The sequence below is a fragment of the Ursus maritimus genome, unplaced genomic scaffold (assembly GCF_017311325.1).
Source record: "Ursus maritimus isolate PB19 unplaced genomic scaffold, ASM1731132v1 scaffold_28, whole genome shotgun sequence".
In the NCBI taxonomy this organism is placed as follows: Eukaryota; Metazoa; Chordata; class Mammalia; order Carnivora; family Ursidae; genus Ursus; species Ursus maritimus.
In genome coordinates this window covers 28,572,410-28,596,833 of record NW_024425341.1, presented here as the reverse complement: position 1 = coordinate 28,596,833, position 24,424 = coordinate 28,572,410, and the positions used below count along the sequence as shown (strand labels likewise).

The 24,424-nt window shown below is 38.8% G+C and overlaps 1 protein-coding gene across 1 annotated transcript in view; it reads right to left on the bottom strand.

Moving 5' to 3' along the window:
• Positions 1-902: 902 nt before the first annotated feature.
• Positions 903-24,424, bottom strand: part of NEIL3 (nei like DNA glycosylase 3) — a 36,617-nt gene continuing 13,095 nt past the window's right edge. Inside the window, exons 3-10 of the mRNA XM_040643407.1 lie at positions 23,110-23,244; positions 22,615-22,828; positions 20,386-20,460; positions 18,655-18,821; positions 12,801-12,958; positions 10,965-11,385; positions 3,136-3,310; positions 903-1,527 (exon numbers count right to left, since the gene is read on the bottom strand). Coding sequence (XP_040499341.1) covers positions 1,345-1,527; positions 3,136-3,310; positions 10,965-11,385; positions 12,801-12,958; positions 18,655-18,821; positions 20,386-20,460; positions 22,615-22,828; positions 23,110-23,244 — 1,528 coding nt within the window. The 3' untranslated portion in view covers positions 903-1,344. The remainder of the gene's footprint in view (positions 1,528-3,135; positions 3,311-10,964; positions 11,386-12,800; positions 12,959-18,654; positions 18,822-20,385; positions 20,461-22,614; positions 22,829-23,109; positions 23,245-24,424) is intronic.

The following is a 24,424-nucleotide window of genomic DNA, read 5'->3' as shown; positions in this document are numbered from 1 at the left end:
TACTGAAATTGATTGCATTTCATTTGCCTCTACTTCCCTGGCATTAATTTGCTCATTTATGGAAGCCTCCTTAGAGATGGGCCTTTCTCTCCCGTGGCACAAGGAGTCTGCAGTTTTGCTCTGAACGCACGTCCTGTATACTTCACACCGGGTCAGCTAAGTTCACCCGCGGTCCAGCCCAGTTCCGGGTCGGCCTTGTAGTCATCGTCCTGTTGCTCTTCGGGTTGGGATCACTGATCTTGGGTTGGTTCCCAGTTCTGTCTCTTCAACATAGAGTTCAAGTGCAGATAAGACCACAGCATATGCTCTGGCCTTGCTGAGAATTTCATATGCTGATAATTCTGAGAGCTCTGCACGGACAATGTAGCAACAGACTGGGAAGGTTGGGGGGGGGGGATCAAACCATCTTCTCTGCGGTCCTTTAGTTTTCTAAAAATCTTTTTAATAGACTGAACCAGCTCTGAGTGGAATTTTCCACAAACATGTAGAAATAACATTAACACTGAGGTTTTCCTTTTCTTTTGGTAAGTAGTTATATAGGTACCTGCACTAAAATTTGTCTGGGGCTACACAAGAACAGAGGGAAGATAAAATGAGAAATAAAAAAACAATAGCACATTAGTAAGCTTTTTAAATGCACTTGCTCTTAAAAATTAATTTCAGATATTAAAATCAAGATCAGAAAAATTGAAATCAAATTCTCTTGTAAAGATCTATAGACAACTTCTGTTCCTAAATGTTACTTTTATATTCTGAATCTCCACACGTTTCTAGGAAAATGCATTTGAAGTTATCCGAGTGTTTGGCTTATCTCTAGCATTTAACAGGGAACTTGATGTCTGTTGAACAGAATAAAAACAAGCAAATGTTCTTTTCCATAAGGGAGATCTCATTTCCTTAAATTTCATTTAAGAAAACAAGAAGTACTTTAATCATATGCCTTGAAGAGTGGCGATGCCCAAGAACATTACTCATTACAGAGAGAAGACTTAGCTATTTCACTGCACTACGTAATCCTCTCCCCCTACCCAAAGAAGCTGCAAGAGAGCAACAGCACATTAAAAATACTTTATTGTCATTACTAAATGCATTATATATACATGATAAATAGAATATATGGTACATCTGATGAAACACCTAGAGTCTTAATCAAGGTAAAAGAAATACCATAGAGTGGAAAGATGGCACACATTAAAAAAAAAAAAAGAGTAGCTCTCAAATAGTGCAACAACTATAAAATGTGCCACAGATATCCTACAATCTTTCTATTAAACAAAAGGAGACTAAACATTATATACGGTTTGAAGAAATTAAATGCCAGATATTCTACAGAAGGAGAAAACATTAGCACCCTGGAATGATTTTTATTCCCGGTCCATTTTCTGCCCACTGGAAAAAATTGCACTGTTTTGCCTTCCCAAGAGGACACACAAAAAAATTCTTTCCGTTATTAGGTCCAATCTTCAACACCGTTCTCATGATGGAGCGTTTGCCATGGTTGCAGAATGGGAAGGACAAATCTGCCCACTACAGGGTGAAAACAGAAGGATTGTAAAGTTTAGGTGCAGGTTAGAAATGTGTACAGGCTGAGCCTGGGTACATGTGATCGGTGCACCCCACGTTCCCTGCTACTATTAATCTGACATTGTAAAATTGACACAAGTCATTAGTTTTGCCCTCAAAAAAGCTTACGGGCTGTAAAAAGCATCTCTCCTACAAATTTGCTTGAATTATGCAGAAAACTGCCATGATTCTGAGTTTCTCTTTGTCTAAAGGCATGCTTATAGTTCTTTCTTTCTTCTTTATTGAAAATATGTGAAAACAACCAGAATTTTGATGTAAAGCAATCACCAATGTTTCTGCTATCAATCTGTTTCAGTTAGAACGATTAAGATCAAAGATTTGTTACGAGTTTGATACTAAAGTTCCTTCATCTCTTAGGAAAAGAAAGAATCCAATACAGAATTACACGGATGAATTTAGGCAGATTTTCTTGTATTATTCTTATAAATTTTGACCTCAAGGGGGCTTTAGAGCAGGCTGTGATATTATTATTAATTTGCTACCTAATATGTTTTCCATTACATCCACAAAAACTCCTTGAGGAGGAAATGTGTCAGTTCAGTAGGATGGAGTTACATTTTGTGCAGGGGTTAAGACCTGGAAAATTCCTTAGGAAGGTACCACACTGAAGACAGAGACTTTCTCTCTTACTGAGCCCAACCAAAAAAATTTTTGCTCCAGCACTGAAACAGATCAGTATTTTCTTTTTTTCAGTTAAGCACCAGATACAACAACTGGGAAAAATACATATCTTTACACATTAGAGTCACACTCAGCATAGTGAGAGGCTCACACCCCGAGAAACACAGAAAGTGAGACTGAAGAAGGAGAAGGACCCCAGATTCTAGGGTCCTATCCCATCTTCGTTTCCAGGGACACACTCACAGATCAGCAAAGGGGGAAGGAATCGCCCTTTATTTACATTGTTATTGGGCCAACTTGTGTAATCAGATTCACTAAGTTTACTGTAAATCTGCGGCATGTAAACTATGTTTCCTGTGTACTTCTATCCAATGCACAAACCAAGGGTGGGTTTCGTAGCAGAAGTTAGGAAGAGCACGTTTACATCTTGGATTATTGGCCACCTGGGTAAATCACTCAATACCCTTCTATCTTTATAAACCAAGGGCAACACATCTACACTTGTGGTTACACATGTGACACATTAGAATCATCTAACAGCTATTATTTGATCACTTTTTCTTTTTTTGATGAAGCTCTTTGAATTTTGAGTTCTTCAACATTCAGGCCTTCAACTGAAGTGTCAACATGGCTATTTAAAATTTAAAGGTGAAAAAGAAAATAAAATTTAAAGATGAAACTGGAAAAAAGATTGCTATTGATTGCTCTTTTTTTGGGGGGTGGGGGAAGCAGGGAGCAGGCGCAGAGGGAGAAAGAGAATCTTAAGCCCTGACGTGGGGCTCGATCTTGCAACCCTGAGATCATAACCTGAGCCAAAATCAAGTCAGACGCTGAACTGACTGAGCCATCCAGGCGCCCCAATATTCATTACATTTTAATAACAGAAGTATTCAATTACACTAGAGCAAGCTTGAAAAATCTTACACGTACTTGGAAAAATCCACACTGTGCTTCTCTAGGTAGAGGGCAAGCATAGAACTGCCTGCCCTTGTTTTCGCCATCCTTCCGTACAACCCGGAGAACACATAGGCGGTTGTGTTTACTGCAGCGAGGACTGTCAGCATATAATGCGCAAGTACCATCTGTCATATTAATTCCAAGTTCACTGAAATGACAGGTTACAAAGTTACTACAGTGTAACAGCGCTAAAGGGATCATTCCCACTACCTCACCCCATCATCCTGCCGCGTTAGAATTGTTTGTACCAAGACGCGGTACCAAATAGTGGACCATGGTCAACTGTAGGTCATCACACACACTGCGACATCTTTTTAATTCTTGGTTTTCCCAGGTAATCCTAATCCACTTCCAAACCTACCTATGAACCCAAAGCACAGAATTAAAATTTCTAAAGAATAAAAACAGCTGAAATGTGCACCTAGGACATCCACTTAACTTACTTTTCATTTGTGGTATCCAGTTCTTCCCTTACTCAGGATTACAGTGTAGCCCCTTTTATTTCCTCTAAAATATTCTCAAGCCCACTGCTCCCCGCCCCCTGAAGAAACTAGAATGACAGTCTTCTCTAATTATTTTCTTATTGGTAGCAAACTCTCATCGATGGCTCTGACAAGGCCAAAGAGATCACCCTTTCTATTGTCCACTTTAAAGACAATTTCCTATGCTTTTCTTTGATCAAGGCTACTACAATAGCGGAAATCATACTTCAGCAAGGCACAGTCCACCTGGCAGAGCAGAAATGTGTGTTTTGTAAAGCTACAAGGGAAGCTTTATTCTCCCCCACAATTAGGATCAAGAGTATCTGCAGGTTATTCCCGCACACAGTGGACAAAGGTCAGAAGCCGGACTTCTACTGTTAGCTGGAAAAGCAGAATTTTTCCTTGGAAAAGGAGCTTCATGATTAAGTTTTTTTTATATTTTGTGTATTTTTAATAATGCCTTTATAAGAATTAGTCTTTTTAATAACCAGTTGAAGAGAAAAAGAGCTCACATTAATAAAAAACAGAAGTCCTTCCCCTTAATATCCTTATTTTAAAATTTTTTAATGGTAAAAAATTCATCCTTTCTCATTTGTTTTGGTTATCATTATTAAATAATTTCTAGGATGGAATAAAATATCACTCTTAAATAATTTTTAAAAATCCTTTAAAAATCATAAATACTTCCCCTTTTTCTTGCTTCCTAAACTCCATTCTTCATATACTTGTTCCTATGATGCCTCGAGGTATCATATGTAATTGAAATGCTCAGAGTGTGAGGTATTTTTTTCTTTCCAGTTTTATTGAAATATATCTGACATATGAGGTCTTTTATTTGTGGTGAACTTGGTTTAAAATCACTCAGAACACAGATGCTTAAATACATTGCTTTAAATTAACTCAAATATTCTGAGGGTAGTTTCTGAAGCTGGTCATACAGCAGGTATAACTACGGAAATCACTTTAGTTAAATATTTTGCCAGCAACTGTTTTGTGGCTACCTTCTTCGGGGTGAGGGACAGTAGCCGGTATTTTAGAGTAACAGGTAATACCATCCCAAAAGAGCAAAGCCAGAAGGCACCAGGCCTTGCTTTTCCACACTCCCTCCATTTCACCAATGCCCCTTCCAAGAGAGGAGGGGATATTAAAACTTCAACTTAGAGAGACGCTGAATATGTAGATGGTTGTAGAGAAGTCAAGAAATGTCAAAACCAAAGCAAGGGGATCATAAATGTGCTTTTAAAAAAACTGTTAATGTATAGAAAAGCAACTGATTTCTGTGTATTAATTTCGTATCCTGCCATGTTGCTGAATTGCTGTATGAGTTCTAGTAATTCGGGGGTGGAGTCTTTTGGGTTTTCCACATAAAGTATCATGTCATCTGAGAAGAGAGTGAGTTTGACTTCTTCTTTACTAATCTGAATGCCTTTTATTCCTTTTTGTTGTCTGATTGCTGTTGCAAGGACTTCTAGTACTATGCTGAACAATAATGGCAAGAGTGGGCATCCTTGTCGTGTTCCTGATCTTAAGGGAAAGGCTTTCAGGTTTTCCCCATTGAGAATAATATTCGCTGTGGGCTTTTCATAGATGGTTTTTTATGAAATTGAGGAATGTTCCCTCTATCCCTACACTCTGAAGAGTTTTAATCAGGAAAGGATGTTGTATTTTGTCAAATGCTTTTTCTGCATCAATTGAGAGGATCATGTGATTCTTGCCTCTTCTTTTATTAATGTGTTCTGTCAAATTGGTTGATTTGCGAATGTTGAGCCACTGTTGCATCCCAGGGATGAATCCCACTTGATCATGATGGATATCCTTTTAATATACTGTTGGATCCTATTAGCTAGGATCTTGTTGAGAATTTTGGCATCCATGTTCATCAGGGATATTGGTCTGTAATTCTCCTTTTGGATGGGGTCTTTGCCTGGTTTTGGGATCAAGGTAATGCTGGCCTCATAGAACGAGTTTGGAAGTTTGCCTTCTGTTTCTATTTTTTGAAACAGCTTCAGGAGAATAGGTATTATTTCTTCTTTGAATGCTTGGTAGAATTCCCCAGGGAATCTATCAGGCCCTGGACTCTTGTTTTTCTTGGAAGGTTTTTGATCACTGCTTCAATTTCGTTACTGGTTATTGGTCTATTCACATTGTCAATTTCTCCTGTTTCAGTCTTGATAGTTTATAGGTTTCCAGGAAGGCATCCCTTTCTTCCAGGTTGCTTAATTTACTGGCATATTGTTGCTGATAATAATTTCTAATAATTGTTTCTATTTCCTTGGTGTTAGTAGTGATCTCTCCCCTTTCATTAATAATTTCATTAATTTGGGTCCTTTCTCTTTTGAGTAAGTCTAGCCAGTGGTTTATTGATCTTATTAATTCTTTCAAAGAACCAGCTTCTAGTTTCATTGATCTGCTCCACTATATTTCTGGTTTCTAATTCATTGATCTCTGCTCTAATCTTTATTATCTCTCTTCTCCTGCTTGGTTTAGGTTTCAGTTGCTGTTCTTTCTCCAGTTCCTTTTAGATGTAAGGTTAGCTTGTATATTCGGGATTTTTCTACTTTTTTGAATGAGGTTTGGAATAATCAAGTCAAAAACTGTGCAGAAGACGTGAACAGACACTTCTCCAAAGAAGACATACAAATGGCTAACAGACACATGAAAAAATGTTCAACATCATTAGCCATCAGGGAAATTCAAATCAAAATCACACTGAGATACTACCTTACACCAGTTAGAATGGCAAAAACTGACAAGGCAGGAAACAGCAAACATTGGTGATGATGTGAAGAAAGGGGAAACCTCTTACACTGTTGGTGGGAATGCAAGTTGGTATAGCCACTTTGGAAAACAGTGTGGAGGTTCCTCAAAAAGTTAAAAATAGAGCTACCCTATGACCCAGCAATTGCACTACTGGGTATTTACCCCAAAGATACAGATGTAGTGAAAAGAAGGGGCATGTGCACCCCAGTGTTCATAGCAGCAATGTCCACAATAGCCAACCTGTGGAAGGAGCCGAGATGCCCTTCAACAGACGAATGGATAAAGAAGATGTGGTCCATATATACGATGGAATATCACTCAGCCATCAGAAAGGATGAATACCCACCATTTGCATCAACATGGATGGAACTGGAGGGAATTATGCTAAGTGAAATAAGTCAAGCAGAGAAAGGTAATTATCATATGATTTCACTCATATGTGGAACACAAGGAATAGCACAGAGGACTTTAGGAGAAGGAAGGGAAAACTGAAGGGGGGGAATCAGAGGGGGAGATGAAACATGAGAGACTATGGACTCTGGGAAACAATCTGAGGGTTTCAGAGGGGAGGGGTGTGGGGGAATGGCTTAGCCTGGTGATGGGTATTAAGGAGGGTACATGTTGCAATGAGCACTGGGTGTTATATGCAAATACAGAATCATAGAACACTGCATCAAAAAAAAAAAAAGAATGGATAAAGAAAAAAAAAACTGTTAGGAAGATAAAAAGGTAAAAAAATTAATAGAAAGGAGTGAAATGATGCTTTCTTACAGAAAAAGATTCACACATGTAAACATAGTTTTCTACATTATTTTGACAGTGGTTGCCTTAGATAACAATTAGTGGGACATTTTCTAACCCATTTGCTTCAACCTAGACATCTCCAGGGCTCCAAATACCCAGGACAGGTTTAAATTCTCTTACTAGTAAAGCTTTCCTGGGGAGGGGCAAGGTGGAAGGGAGGATTAAGGTGGGGGAAAAAAGGCCCCAGTGTCCCCCTTGGGTTCCTCATTTCCTGTCTTTCATTCTATTTCCTCCTTGGTATAAGTGAAAGACAAAAATATTCACATGCTATCTTGTCCCTAGTACTCAGAGTGTGGTCCGCTGACCAGAAGCATCAGCATTACCTGGGAGAGCCTCAGAGAACACGAATTACCCACCCTGCTCCAGATCGCCTGCAGAATTAGAATCTGGATGGTAACAAGATTCCCAGGTGATTCATATGCACATTAACTTGTGAGGCACTGAGTTAATGTAACCAAGATACAGGTGCCACCTGCGATCACATCAACTCTAAATATGCACAGCTAATCTTAATTTTATGATAGAAAACATTATCCAGGATAATTAAATGTTCTGATTAATTGAGGACATCTTGGTTCCTCTTTGTTTGCATCATTATTTAAAAACTTTCTAAAATGTAGCAGAGCATTTTCTTAGGTAAACTTAGCATACAAAATAGTTTAACTTATTTTGATAACTAGGATCATCATTTTGAATATTAACAGTGGATTATAAGTGGCCTATTAATATAATAGATCAGGGGTTGACAAATCTTTTCAGATAGCACATATTTTCAGCTTGTGGGTCTTAACAGTGTCTGTTGTAACTACCCAACTCTGGTGGTGTAGCATAAAAAGCAGACATAGAAAGTACATCAGCCAATGGGAATGGAAGGTGCTCCAATAAAACTTCATAAAAACAGGTGGTGGGCTGGATTTGGCTCTGTCATGGTAAAGTAAACGTCATTAGAAGTGAGCAATGCTTGATGCATAATAGCTTCTCAATAAATACTTGTTAATAAATAACACTGAACAGAGATCAGATAAAGACTATCATCAAGAACGAGCACATGACCATGTACAAGTCTGTAATTTAAAAACGGATAGTTTTCAATGATCAATTGATCATGGTTTAACTTATTTTACAGATAGGGTGATTCTTTATAATAAAAACACTGCCTAAAATGTTTTGAACTAATCAGTGTTGTTAAATGTAGATTTTGCAGCTCAGCGGTAATTCAAGAACTAAAACAGAGGTTCTGTGACTCATCCTAGATGGTCCCAGGTGGTTCTAAAATCCTTGGGGGCTGAAAACTGCAAAGGCGACAGGGAGCGCGCCTAAGCGGTCAGTGTCTCCCGGTGTGAGAGGTGGAGCTCAGCCAACCCCGACTAGCAGACAGGAGAAAATGTCAGTGATTCTGCCGGCTTTATTTCCTCCTCCAAGTGAACCTCTGCTCAGCTCAGGAAAAGCCTTAACCGAAACATGTGTTCTTTGAATACGCACCCTAGTGTTTTGCTCTGTATTTGCAATAATTGGATCAAAGAATTAAAACTGTTTCTAGCAGTATTCTGAACTGCTTAAAAATCGGTTCAACCATCTAATTTATAATCCAGTAGCTGGATAAAATTCAAGTATATCCAAAGACCAATCTGGAAATATGCCTCATCAACATAGTATGTATCATGTGGTGATAAGATCAGTAATTAAGAGAACAAAAAGCGAATTAATTACCATATAATTATTAAAGAAAAAAATAAACTGGCTATAAATTCTCTGAGTGGACCACCTGCTTTAATCGTATTATGTTGTGAGCTTCTGCTCGGCATCTTGTCCACAAGATGAACACTGTAGCTGCCAGACAAGGAGAAAAATGAAATAAATGACAGTAATTTGCAATTTATTCCTTGTAAAGTAGCTGGGTGCAGAAGGGCTGCTGGGTGAATGTATTTCATCACTTGACATTTATTCTGCTAGTTGATCTTGATTGATTTTAGAGTCTCAGTCCTGGGGTTCTTATATTCAACACACATGCAGGCTGCAGCGTTTCTAAGTAATGTTGTGTGCTGTGATTAATCACATGACCCTATTACTAATGGCTTATGAAGAAATCATTTAAATTTAAGGTTACATTAATGTTTTTTTAAATCCCTAATTCATTAGTTAAATTGTCTGAGATTTTCTACAAAGCACTGAGGAAATAAAAATATGCCAAGATATTTCATCTGGGTACAAGGAAGGCCACAACACTTTAAAATGCTCACATGCTCGCATCTACTTCTTTCCGCTGAAGCTACAGAACAGAAGAATTTTCTTATAGGACAGCTTCCCAACTCAGATAGATGCTCCAGACCTGAGCTCCTTCATGACCTTTGATTGGGGTTCATTAGGCGTTAATTAGGATTAAAGTGTAAAGGGAGTGTCCCGATCCAGTTAGTTAAATGCTTGGCCTCCACAGCTTAATTCACATGTCTGTCATTTCTGAGTATTATGGACAAAAGTTAAAGCAGTTATTATAAATGATTATGAACAAGATTTTTTTTAAAGAAATTAGCCAAGGATAAATCATCAAGACTAACTTGACAGTAAATTTAGAGTTGGGCTGGAAGACTTGAGACAAAAGGATCTATTGACCAAATACTGCCTCAGAATTATGAAATAAGCTCCAACGGTTCCCACAGGCTGGTCTGGAACAGTACCCCAGCTGGTCCCCCTTCTTGTTGCCTGAGGGGAGAATCTTCCCCTCAGCAAAGACACAGTCCATCTGGGGAGAAGCTAATAATACAACCCCCACTCCCGCCACGATCACTTTAAATCCCACACACACCAACTCTTTTCTGCTGTCTCCCACTGGCACTAAAAGACCCATTCGAAGAAGACTCTCTACCTTCACTTCATTGTGAAAATACAGGATGGACAGCACTTGCTTTCTGAAGGGGGAAAAAAAAACGGCTGGGAAAAAAATTGTGGAAAAACGTCTCTCTCTGAAGGAAGCCTAGTATCAGGCTGCGAGAGCAAGGAAGCCCAGATAAAGGGTCTAAGCAAGGTAGTGTGGACAGGTAGTTTTAGACGCTGCCAAGAATCCTAAGAGAAGGGGTGACATTGTTTATTAACATTGCTGTGTCTCTGGTGACAGCAGTTGGGGGTGGGGGGGACTTCTAGATGTGAAGTTCAGAGTCTCAAAACATATCTGGTCTGCTAGTATTTACTTATCAAAATGACAACTTTTCAAGTTCAGATACAAAAGTAGCACACATGTTCTTTGGGCCTTATTGGCTGAAACAAACACCATCCCACACGGCTACTGAGATAAAGCCACTTTCTTTAGCAGAAATGTCACTAAAAGTATCTCTGGCCCCTCTCTTTAGAAGACACTTAACTGAACTGTCATAAGTAAGTCTCCCTTTTAGGAGAACTATCTTTTTTTGGAAGGAGATATGAAAAAAAAAATGCTAACAGTGGTGACTGATATCAGGTGGGATTATGGGGGATTTAAACATTTTTCTTTATATTTTCCAAATATTCTGTATTGAACTGTAGACAGTTACAGTCAGAATAAAATAACTTTTTACAAATAGATATAGAAGGTTCTGTTTTCATTCTCTTCCCTTCTCTAACATTATAAGCTAGAGAAAGCAAGGGAAGTAAATTACCATAATCATCTTTCCGGGTTTGATTTACCTTCCAGAATCAATGCAACAGCTTTAGTAGTGGATGACTTCCCTGCCTTCTTAAAACTTAATGCAAATACCTTCAAAATCAAGGTTAGAAGTATCATACCTGTTAGAAACTCGAGGGTTACCACTTTTGAGGTCTGGTGATGAGGAGTGGGCTGTTTTCAATTTTTTATATGCTGGACTAAATAATTCAGACTGAGAGAAGACCGTAGGTGATACGTTTACTTTGTTAGATGGTTGAGTTATATGGTTTGCTCTCTCCTCGGAAGGGTGCAGTGGATCACGAAAACAAACGTTAGTCAGAGGAGGGTTTTGAAATTCTCCATCTAGTGTCTGGTTTTGGCTTGTTTTTCTTTCCAAAGCACCGGGTTTATTGCTGAAATCGGCCAAGACAAGGGTTGAAGTTCCAAATGCCGTTTTCCTGTTGATCTTCAGTTCTGTGCTTGGTTTTCCAAAGCTATTACAAGGATACTTCACTAAGTTGTTACAGGCAGTAGAATGTTCTTCATTCTTGATTACTGAATCTGGGAGGAGAGAGAGTTAATTCTGCAGTATTCCTATAATATATGGACTATTTGAAACATCTTTTTATATGACTCAAACCTATTCACCTATGATAGTGAATACATAGAATGAATAACACAGAGTTACTTCGGATAATTCAGGATTAGCCATCGTCTCACTAGGAAATGAAGTATCACATAAAGAGCAAAATTTCAACAACTCAGAGAGGCTCGAGGTGGGTTTAACAAAGATTTATATTTGCTTCTTACTATGTCTGACGATTTAAAGGTCATTCAGCTATCAAGTCTGTTACTATGAGGCAACATATTAAAGCAGTGGTAATTAAGAGGTTGGCATGCCATGAAGTTTTAGCTCAGCAGCTAGAGACCTGTCTCGAGATTACCAGGAATGTTTCTGTGAATGACACAGTAAAGGGAAAGGCTTAGTAAAATCAGGCAAAGATGAATTACAAAGACTTAACATTAATTAAAAATGTTTCAGCAAAGCATCCCAGGATTTTGGAATCGGTACTGTAATATGTTCTAAATTGTAGTCTTCCGTACTCAGAGAAAGAACAAGAAAATAGTTAATGAGATGCGAAGAGGCATTTCAGTCGAAATGAACGAGGAGACCTAGGACTGTGGTTTTCTGAAGGCTCTCTGCTAAAAGATCCCAAAACAGGAGGCGCCATCCCTTCCAGCAAAGCTGTGCACGAGAGGCCCGCCTTTCTGGCCCAGAGAACAAAACGCAGTGTGACAGCCAGCACAATGTGGGGTCCACAAGTCAAGAATGAACTTTCTCATCTCTAATTGAAGGAAGAAAGAACGCTTTGAGAACACAATAGGAGCCACATCAATGAGCGGGTTCTTAATCACGGGCTCTCTCTGAGGTTTTACTTTCTCTGAACGCATGAAATTGTGAGCTGCAAAGAGTTATTTTGAAGGATTTCAATGAAATCAGTACAATTGTCTGGGTAAAGATTTTAATAACAAGGGGTAGGAAGGATAAAGAAGAGAAAAAAATTCAGCATTTTTCTATTCCACCTGCAACGATATTCTTACAAAAATCCTCCCTTTCAGTTTACGAAGCACTTGGACTGAATAACAAACCCAAAGTTGCTGAAATCTGCATAAAACAAAGCTTTATTGAATAATTCATTAGAAATAGTAGAGAACAGATGTGATCATCTCAGTTTTTGAGATACAAAGGCACGTACTCTTTTAGCACAAGCATGTTTTCCCTCCCTGTTGAAAAAAAAAAGTACTCAACAGAATATTAGCATGGTTTACATGCAAAGGCTGGCAATTCCTTTAAACCTTTCAGAAAGAAAGTATTTTACTTAGTTACGAAATATCAAGTTGGAACAAGATATATACATTTGTATAATTAGCCCTCTTTGAAGTGGAAGGAACTGAAAATCTGAATTCAGGCTTACCAGTAGGCCTTGAAGTCAGGCAAGCATCGCAGGTCTTCGAAGACGGCCTATTTATTAGTGAACAGAGCACACACGTCCACTGCTCTTCACATTTCCGACCCACATGCTCCCCTCTGCTAGATGGCCTCCTGATTGTAGTATTTCTCGGGGGCAACGTGCTACAAAAGAATTTTAAAGTTAATCATTAACACTGTTAGTCTGTTCTTACACATTCTGGGTATTTTAGAAATTCTTATAAACATTAATACCCAAGTGTGTATAGGCCCTAACTCTCTAATAAAATGTTTCCTCTTGCGCCCTGCTGATTGCTGTTAAAGACAGAAATAACAAATAAACGTTTTTATTTAGAATCAGTTTCGGGTTGTTGTTGTTGTTTTTAAACCCACTAAAAATAGTTGACATGACTGCTAGGAAGCATTTCTCAAATAATGTTTTAAGTAAGTGGTACTCTTCCCAAAGCCAAACTAAGATATCTTTATTCAACCAAATTCAGGGGATGGGGAAGGGTGGGATGGGGGGAGAAAAAGACTTAGGCAGAAATTAGAACATGTAAAGTAAAACGAGAAAAGTTTTAGTTGCTTCATGTGCCTGTCTCTCTAGAATTTCTCAACACTGTCTACTAAGCACTATATCGATTAGCTGATCTATAATGAAGAAAAAGATAATCCAGTCTCGGATTACTTTCCTTCAGGTAAAACTGTTTCCTGTTAAATGCCTAATTAATAGATAAATAAGAAAACAATAAAACCAACCCTGATTTTTGGATGCAAAGTAAATCATGATTTCCCACCTGGAATCCCTCCTCCCCCCGGAATCCCTCCTCCCCCCGTTTTAAAGATTTTATTTATTTATTTGACATTGACAGAGCACAAGCAGGGGGAGCAGCAGAGGGAGAGGGAGAAGCAGACTCCCCGCTGAGCGGGAGCCCAATTCCAGACTGATCCCAGGAGTCTGGGATCAGGACCTGAGCTGAAAGGCAGATACCTAGACTGAGCCACTCAGGCGCCCCTCCTACCTGGAATTCTTAACTATTTATTGTTATGCAAAATGCCTTTAAAAGGTCTGATAAAGTCCTACTCTTAAATACAGAGGGCTGCAGAGCAAGTCACGTGGGTAAGCAACATGGCAGCCTCACGGATTCCTTTCAGGATTCCAAACATTCATACTGAGAAAAGCTTTTTGGTAAAGGCTATGGGACCTTACATTTCAGAGCATGAGCTCTTTGACTTGCAGAGGTACCCTGTTTCCTGTAACATTTTGCTCCTTACCTATAATTACACCAGTTTTTAAATTCAGGCTTGTCTGGTGAAATAACAAATAGCATAAGAAAATCTGAGAGTGAGACACATCTCATTATGGTTCTTTTACCTTTACTGATTTTTAATGCTACTTAGTATTTCTTATTCCTATGGAACCCCAGACCTGCCATAGAATTTGTATACTTGACCTAACTCCTGGCCTTCTATCAACTTACTGTGAAAGGCAGCAAAATGCATTCATTCACAATTAAATAAACAATTTAAACAATTTAAATAATCTTCAGATTTTTCTAAATGCTACAATTTTTCACCATTCTGATCTTTTTTTTTTTTTTAAGATTTTATTTATTTATTTGACAGAGAGAGAGAGAGAGCCAGCGAGAGAGGGAACACAAGCAGGGGGAGTGGGAGAGGAAGAAGCAGGCTCCCAGTGGAGGAGTCCGATGCAGGGCTCGATCCCAGAACACCGGGATCACACCCTGAGCCGAAGGCAGACGGCAGACGCTGAAGGACTGAGCCACCCAAGCGCCCCTCACCATTCTTATCTTCTATCCTACAGATTTGACTAATCATAAACATATGTTTATTGTTACCTGTAGAAGCTTTGGAAACATTTCTTCCCTTTACTGTGTTCCACTTCTTAATCACCTACTAAGAAATTCTTTCCAATCCCCACTTGGATGCAACGGGAATCTCAAAGTTAATATACATCTGTGGTGGACTAAGTAATGGTCTCCCAAAGATAATGGGTCATAATACCAGGAATCTGTAAATGTTACTTTACAAAGAAAGAGGACCTTTGCAGATGTAATTAAAAATCCTGACGTTGGGAGAATACCCTGGATCATCTGGGTGGTCCCTTAGGCCACACCCCAGTGTCCTTGTAAGAGAGAGGCAGAGGGAGATTGGATACCCCTGCAAGAGAAGGCGATGTGACCACAGAGGCAGAGACTGGAGTGAGGCAAACCACAAAGAAAAGGTGCCCCAGTCACCACCAGAGGCTGGAAAAGGCAATGAATTCTCCTCTAGAGCCTCTGGAGGGCGCACAGCCCTGCCCTACACCTCTGGCCCCATGAAGCTGATGTTGAGCTTCTGGCATCCAAAACTTTGAGAGTAACTTTCTGCTGCTTTAAGCAACCAATTGTGGTCATTTGTCATGGCAACCACAGGAAAGTAGTGCAAATAAAATTAACGATCACCCCGCCCCCCACACCCCCTCACCTTGCAACTCTGTTAGTTTGCCTCATCTCAGTAAATGGCATCACCATGTAACTGCACTTATCAGGCCAAAAACCTAAGAGGCCAAAAACTTCTTACCCTCAGAACATCCCACATCCAGTACACCAGCAAATCCTGTCCGCTCTGCTCCAGAGGCAAACTGACTCTGAAGCTACTGAAGCTTCCATAGCTCGGTGTGTTCTCTGTGGACCAGAACGGGGAGCATGGAGAATGCAAGCAGTAACTCCAGCCACGTGATGGAGGCTGAGAGCACTGCTGGGGGCGTCAGTCCTGGGGTTCTGCCAGGCAAGGTCCATGTATCGCTAGCACATCTTGCATCTGCTCAGTGCCAGGGACCAGGTGTCCCGGTGGCATCAGGAGCAGCTGGACTGTCTTTACTTTCAGGAGAAGGACCTGAAAAGGTCTGCCCCATTCTTTGCTCAAGGGCCTTTATGACCCAGGCTGCAAGGCCATTCGACACATGCATCCCCCAGCAAAGGCAAGAAGTGTGAGGCCAAAACATGGAAGAAAGTGATGACACAGTTGTGGCTTGTGGCTAATAAGAGTATCTTATTTGTCTCATGTTTGTGGTGTTTCTAAATTATAATTTGTTGTTTTTCTAAATATTCATAGTAGGACCAAACTCAGCATTCATACTTATAAATTTTTTTTCACAAAGAAGGCCCCTAAATTGTGTAAGTTTCGGCCCTTAACAGCCCTACCTCGACTTCCAAAAAAACCCTAAATTCAGCCATTTTGTATCCCCCACAAGTTGCCATCATTTATCACGGGCACTACTGTTGAGGGCACCCAGACACCATCCCTTCACTCTGGTCACACTACAGTCACTTTTCCACTTGGCAGCCTCACGATCCTCATAAAACACGGGTCAGTGTACGTCACCCCTCTGCTCACAACCTTCCAGCGGCTTCCCAGCTAACTCAAAGTCAATACACCCCACGCTACCCAGAGCGATCTTTCAATCTATACATCAGTTACTTCTCTCCCATTCAAAACCTCCAAAGGCACCTCATCATACTCAGAATAAAACCAAAACTTCTTGTCACAGCCGAGCAGCCCTCCGCCCGCATTCATTCTGCTCCGCTCACAGCCACGCCTGCCTTCTTTCTCCCCATAAAACAAGCCAGAGACTTCTTCACGCTTCTCCAGTCACCTTCTCCTCCACCTTCACAAGCCATCAGACCCTTTCAAAAGTCTCCTCAGAGATTTTATCCACCCAAACTATCAAAAATGAACGTCCCCGCTACTATGTGCCCCCTCACTGAGGGGGATGCGTCTGCAGAGCGCTATGTATTGCTGCCGGATACCTTATACATCCCGGGACACAGAGCTTCTTTTTAAGATCGCCTCCCACTGGAATATAGAGTTCCACGAATAAGCCACAAATACAGGTTAAATGAATGAATTTTGCCCTGCATGTCTATGGAGGCTGCTTTCTGGAAGATCGTTTCTGAGTCGTCAAAGGCAGTGGCCATCCCTCAGAATGGCGCCTCCCGCCCCAGGTTCCACAGCGGCAAGATGGCGCCTCCCGCCCCAGATTCCACAGCCGGCACCCTGCCCTGCTTGGCCATCTATTCCCAACCACATCACTGTGCTTTCTTGGCTCACACTTTTCCTCCTACTCTGGATATTCCCAGAAGCTCAGACCTTGGTTCCTTCCTCTCTACTTTCCCTGTGAACTGATCTCTTTGAATACTTCACTTAACCACCATCAAGCCATTACTAGCCACCTGGGATGTGGCCCAAAGCACATCTCTTCAGTCCACTGTTGCTTCACAAAGTTCATCTGTTCTACTCTATCCCAGCTTTCCCAGACCCATATCATGAACATTTCTATTAGTCTGAGATTTTTTGCATTGTTCTACATATAAAATCTGTCACGATTCTTGTTGACTTTTTAAATTTTTTTTTTTTTTAGATTTTTTAAATTTATTTATGTGACAGAGAGACAGCCAGTGAGAGAGGGAACACAGCAGGGGAGTGGGAGAGGAAGAAACAGGCTCCCAGTGAAGGAGCCCGATGTGGGACTCGATCCTGCAACTCTAGGATCACGCCCTGAGCCGAAGGCAGACGCTTAACGACTGCGCTACCCAGGTGCCTCTACTTTTTACAATTTTTAACTTAAGTCCCTTAAGTTAAAGAACTTAAGTTCCATTTCCAGTGTCTTGACCTCAGGCCCGGTGACCTTCTCTCACTGTCACACTGCACTAGTTTCTTTACCTCCGAGGTTTAGTCTCATCATTTCCCACCCACTGAAAAGTCCTTAATCTACTAATTTCGGCAAGACATCAGCCATTCCCAGAATGACTAACGATTCCTACTATTTGATCCCATTCTACCTGTAAAACTAGCTTTTATGCCTCAACAACTTGGAGCCTTCCTGTGGTTTCGCTGGTGCCCATCATCCTTCCAACATGCCATGCTTATGAATGGTTAGGGTTTGTGGCCATGCTCTGTCTTTCCAATTAAATAATGTTTGTTTTCTCATTTACTTAGATAAAATTCTACCTATCTTTTTAAAGTAAACTTCAAATCATACTGTTCCTAGATCTTTCCAGCTGTGTGTGTATATATAAAACTCTAACACCCCTGAACTCTTATAGCACTCAATGGGCTTCATGTCTGTACTGGTTATTTTGGCTTATAATTTACACACTCCCTTATATTATTCATATTTGTCCCGGGGACCTAGGGCCTTTTATCAGGGTAACTGTGCACTGGGGAAAAGGAAGTAATCAGACCTCTTGGCAACTACTGGACACTGGCTCCAAACACATACTAATTCCAAGAGACTCAAAACATCACTGTGCTCCACTAGTCAGAGCTGGGGCTTATGGAAGTCAGGTGATCAATGGAGTTGTAGCTAAGATCCATCTCAGGGAGTCCCTGAACCTATCCTGTGGTTATTTCCCTAGTTCTGGAAGGCGTAATTGGAACAGACGTACTCAGCAGCTGGGAGAATCACCGCATATGTGTTTAGTAAGCAGTTGACTGTTTCACCAAAAAGACATGAATTTTGTAAAGACATCTTGCTTATGCTTTATAATATTACTTCTAAATAAAGCAAAAACTTTTGAAGATAGTTGCACTTTTCCAATTATTGACATATCTACAGCTCCTGGTGATCACTTTACAAACGGGATTAAAGCAAAACGCTGGATGTTAACATCTGAGCTGGAGATTTTCTACTGAATCCAGAAGTGGACCATACATCATCTTTAGCTTATCCAGGTTTTTTGATGATGTTATTTACTATTTCCTTCCAAAGGTTCAAATACCTTTGAATTATGTTCTTATTAATAGCCTTTGAGTTAGTGATTAGGGCAAATAGTATACGTTTAAATTAGATAACTCACCGAATGTCAACATGTTGAGGATTTTCTTTTTGACAGTGAGGACAGAAATATGTCATTCTGTTATTCTCTCCTAAGCGACACACAGTTATTTTGCAACAGCACTGACAACAGTTAGGACGGTTATAAACCTTATAGTGTTTAGAGATAACAGATCCTGTTTTATGGCACTGAAAACAAACAAACAATATTATAATATTATCAATAAGACAGTGTTGCTAAGGAGCCAAAAATACATTCCTGAAAATAATTTGTTGAAAATTTACATGTTTGTACATAAGTCCATATAATCTTTTCTTTCATCTGAGAAAAAGGTATTGACAAGATTCAGTTATATTTGTCAAACAAGATTTGTGTGAAATAATTAAGCCATTATTTAATAACTTATTAGTATTCAAAACTGTTCTTTGCATAGCATTATCTTTTTATCTAAATGGGATGTAAAAGTTCTACAATTTAAAATGTCTTTCATCCCTTTAAGTTTTTTTTTAATTAAACATAATTATGCGGTTATAAGAAAAAGACTAGATTAGCTAGAAATCTGATTATTTTTAGAACACTAAAGCTGCTCACTTTCTTTTCAACAGCCAAAACCAAAAAATTTATTTCTACAGTGAAAAACCTGAGATCGTCTTTTTTTGTTGACCTGACAAAGGATGCTTTTTCATTTTTAATCTCACAAATTCACTAAAAAAGAAAATAAAAATTCAAATGTCTTACTAGCAAAGACCATGTCCCATTTGGTATACATTCTAATTCAAAAGACATTTTGATATTCTGTCACAGTTTTATTCCACTCATATTATTTAAAGCTTCTAAAAAGATAGTGTTTGGGTTTATATAAGCACTGGAAATGTGACTCACCATATATACTGAAAATTACACAAACAACTTCTATTGATTTAAGCAAAGTGTTAAAATACCCAAAACTTAATCTGGGTCAAAAATGGGTAGTGGTCTATAATCACCTTTCCCTGAAAGAGTAAGTAAGCATATAGAATATTAAAATAGCCATAATCCTCAAGGCAGACTTGTAAAGCAAGAGGTTCATTAACACGTTAGGCCAAGAAATGAAGACTCCTATCATACCTGCCTTCCTGGACATAGCAAAAATAAAAATTTTGAACACAGAAAATGGACTGTGGAGGAAAAAAAACATATTATGATACTTTGTTGAAAAGAGAAAATGTGTTTTTTGAACTTTATATGCACATGTATACACATATACACAACTTTCAAAATTTACAGGTTAGCAAGTACTTACTTCATTCTCAAAACAGTCTTTGTGGAGATAGATAAATATTATTATCCCATTTTACAGGTGAAGAAACTAAACCTAAATTATCTAAATAATCTAAACCACACAGATAGCAGGAGGCAAAATCTGACTGAACTGAGGTCTGTTTATTCCAAAGAATTGAGTCTCTCTCTCCCTCTGGAGTTCCGACGTTTTACTTTCATATGTCCAAAACCAGAACAAGAGTCTCAGTAAAATGCTAACACAGTTGTTCCCCAACTAGTATAAAGATAATTTAATATAATTATTGTTAGACAAGTTTGGACTGACCTATGACAAAATTTCTAGAAGTGAATTATGCCGCCCACGTGTCCCTCTCCCTTCCTGTACCTCTACACACTGACCACTAGATGGCTACAAACAGCCTTAACATTTTTTGGTGCAATCCAAGGGGAAACAGTTGACATCTTACATAGTAGAAACATTTTTGCTCTTACCCTGTAAAAAAGAATGCTGAAGTCACGTATCATTTTCACAAGGTAATGGGTCTGTTCATCCGTCAACTGACAAACCTTAGAAAAGAAAAACAACCGAGGACAGTTTCATAATTTGTTACTGTTGAAAAATAATGCCAGTTGCAAGTTCTAAGAAAACTATACACAGATTTAAAATATAGGCATATCTTCTAGAACTCTATTTCTCACACATATATTTAATGTCATTAACAATGGCTTTAAGTGATAACACTACAGATGAAAAAATACCATTCTTGTTTATAAATTTTAGTTTTAAATATGAGTAATTCTAAATATCTCTTCTGTATCAGACATCTTCAAAGTCCCAGCCTTGTGTGTCAGCCACCTTGAAAAGTCTCGCTGGATTTGCACAGGGATACAGGAATAGATGACCATCAAGGTCACTATCAAGCTTTAAAAAGATATGAATTTATATACATGCATTAATATCAGAATACTTGTTAACACCTGGAAGAACTCAGGAATAGCCCTTACTGAAGAATTTTTTGTGACACAGCCTGGCATAAATCTCAGTGTTACCCTTGTAGAATTAATTACCATTTGGCATGTGCTTTCAATGGTGATGCCAGAAAAAATCCTGTCTGATGACTTCCCTTGCTTATGTACATGAATGTACACAAACACCTATATTCAATAGAAACTAAACTATCAGTGACTATAAAACCTAAAATCATTGAATCAACAAAATCATTATGAAAATATTATGTATATTTTTCATTTATTTAAAGTTTAAAACATAAGCACTTTTGAAATTGAGCTATTTCTTACCATATCTTATATATTATATTTAGTCATACCTTAAAATGTTAAACTGTACATTTTCCATAACTGTGCATGTGCTTTTAGGGGGTTAATAGCTAAACCTGAGAACTGTTGTTAATTTTTAAACTCCCAGACATATGGGCAAATGATCTTTTACTAGATGAACTGCCTGCTGAATATATAGATAAAAAGTAAATTCCCAGCTTATCATAGATAATGACAATACTCCGAGTACGAAAACTCTGGGTTCTTTTTTCCAAAAACATTTTCCATACAGGTCTAGGTAATTTCAAAAAGCTTGTTCTTATTAAAATTCTGTTTCATTACTCCCATGTCACAGGAATGGAACCAACTTGTTCCAAGAGCCAAAAAGCAGAACCGAATCTAGAAAAATCATTAACTGATTTCTTTGAAAACTTATTTCTTACTGATTTGGATTTGACAAAAACTACCTAGGAAATAATTACAGAAAATCAAAATGTATTTTTGGACTCAGGTAAAAAACGATTTCGTTTAAAGACACCAGTTGGATGTAGATAAAAGCCCTAAAGCAGAGTTCTTCCCTTAGAAACTAAAATACACGTAGCCTTCTACCTGGCTTTGGGTTCTAACCGCTCTGCTTTTCTTACAACTTTGCCCTATTAACCACCATTCTCTTTCCTACAATTTTAACCTATTTTTTTTTCTTATATAAATAAGTTAGTGTCTCTGCAGTTGAAGAACAAGGAAAATACAACAAGCCCCGGTCCTTGTCCTGACTCCCACCCCCAGCGAGCAGTCTGTGCTTTCCCTTTATCCCAGCAGAGCTGTTTTACAAGTGCTTCAAATTTTGTTTCCATCTCCCCACTAGTCCCTTCTGCCTCAGTCCCCGCTACCCAACTGCCGTGCTTATTCCCCCGAAACAGCATTTGCTAATGTCAAAGTAGCTATACAGAGGAATACCTAAGTCTGTAGAGAGGGTTAATTTAATATGCCAGGTACAAAGAGCAAGTGGTGAGCTTACTTCATTCCTACACCCAATAGTAACTCTCGAATGGCCTCTCTGTGCTAGACACTGCATTCTAGAGGCTTGGATCCATCAATGAACAAAACAGACACCTTCCTCATAAGAGGTGGTGTCGTAGTAGGAAGAGACAGCTAACAGGTAAAAATTAGGTAATGTTCAAAAGTGATCAATATTATGGGGAAAATACAAAGCAAAGCAAGTTATAGAAGACGGGGAATGGGAAGTGGAAGTGGGGGACGCACACAGCAATTTTAAAGGGAGTGGTCAGTGTTGGCCTCGTTGAGAAGCTGACACGAACAAAGACCCCGAAGACTCTCTTTGGGGAGAATGTTTTACTGCAACACAGACCTATGTGTTCCATGCTGATGTCTCAACAGTATCTAAAAATACAGAAATCATTTAAAAAAATACTTATGACCTACTTTAACAGCTGGGTGGAGGCCACTGTCAAAGAGAGCTTCATTTTTGATGATGTTCCCTACCCCAGGCAACACTCTCTGGTCCATTAACACATCACACAACATCCGTCCTTTCTGCTTCTTCACTTCACTTTCTGCTCTTGAGAAACTAAATTTAGGGGAACATACATCTAATTCTTCCATCATTCTTACTCTCTGTTGGCTTTCTGTGGAGTTTCTGTAGCAAGGAATATAAAACACATTAATCATAAGTCTAGTTATAATTTCACAAAGTGTAATTTAAAAGGAGCTTTGATAGAAACAGTTTCTGTTAATCGGAGTATGAGTTATATAGCCAAACAATGAAGACCCTGACAAACCAGATTATCTGAAGGCGCTTTCAAAATGAGGTTTTATCAATTACAAACCATTTTTAAAACATCTATCTAGCTCCACATTTCAAACCAAACTGCAGATCTGTCTCTGCAGTTTTTCAGCTGAAGTACTTTTCTTTTTTACCTGAGTTCTACTGATGAGTCAAAGAAACAAATCAGATCTTCGGTGAGCTGTACTTCAAAAACAGGAGAACCTCCATTTTTATTTTTATACTCAAGTGGATTAATCTGGATGGAGCCTTTCATTCCAAAATGAATCCTGAAACAACATCAAACCCAGTTTTGAGTGGCAGAAAGTATGTTGTGTATCTAATTCTTTCCCCTTCATTTCACTTCTTGGATTATAAGCAAGCAAATGTTAGTCAAGATAGGTACTTTTAGGGGGTGAAAAATGTAACCAATATGATATCTTTTTCTGCTATGGCTTTGTGTCCTTATAAAACTAGAAGATGTAACAATTCAGTTTTTCAAACCACAAATAAAATGAATTTCTAGAGAAATAATAGGGCCCAACAATAAGCCAAGAAAACATACCCTGTTCTTCTTTTCTTGTCAGATGAAGTAGTTTATTTCATGGAACAGTCTAGTGTTTCAACTTTCTCTCGGATTCAAAGCCTTTGGATGAGATGAGGCTAAATTTAAATTGCCTACAGTTTTGTTTTGTTTTTAAATAAATTCTACAAAGCCACTAATATTCATTCAAATTCTGTATTTCTAGCCACAATGGATGGAAAATGTTTACCTTCACTAAAATGATATCTACAGTTTAAGACACTCTTCTTCCCCCTTGCTCTGGGATACACAATAAAACAATTTTTTGCAAAATCTTATGCATCAAAAGAGAACAAGTCAAAATGTTATTGTCTTCAATTCTTCTAGTTTTCTTTTACCTTTATATGTATTGGGAAGAAAGGATTTATAAATATTTACAGTTAGCTTGAAAGCCACAATGCAGTGATGAAAAATTTATAACCTTGCAGCTTCTATAGGATTGATTAGCATGTCCAGTAAAAAAAAAAAAAAAAAAAGAGAGAGAGAGAGAAAGTGGTTTCGTGAGACCTCTGATGATGAAGATCAAAAATGATTCTCAAGATGAAATACTGTGTCCGCCTTTCAAATCCTTCTCCTTCTATCTTTGTTGAGTTAATAAATATGGCTCTTTTGGCAGCAAATGTTACTGCACTGTGCTTCTAATTCCAAAGCACCATGTTATAGTATTGTACAAGGTTAACCAGTCTAACTTTAAAAATGTGGGTTTTAAACTCTGTGTGCCCTACTATCAATCATAAATGCATTTTACATGCCCCATAGTTCTTGACAGGAAAAATGTGTGCCTGTAAGTACTCCATAATTTAGCTTATGGAGGTTCAACCCCAGTGAAAGGTGTACAACTGTCATGCCCAGAAGCCATCATATCTGAAATCTTTTCAGCTGCATGT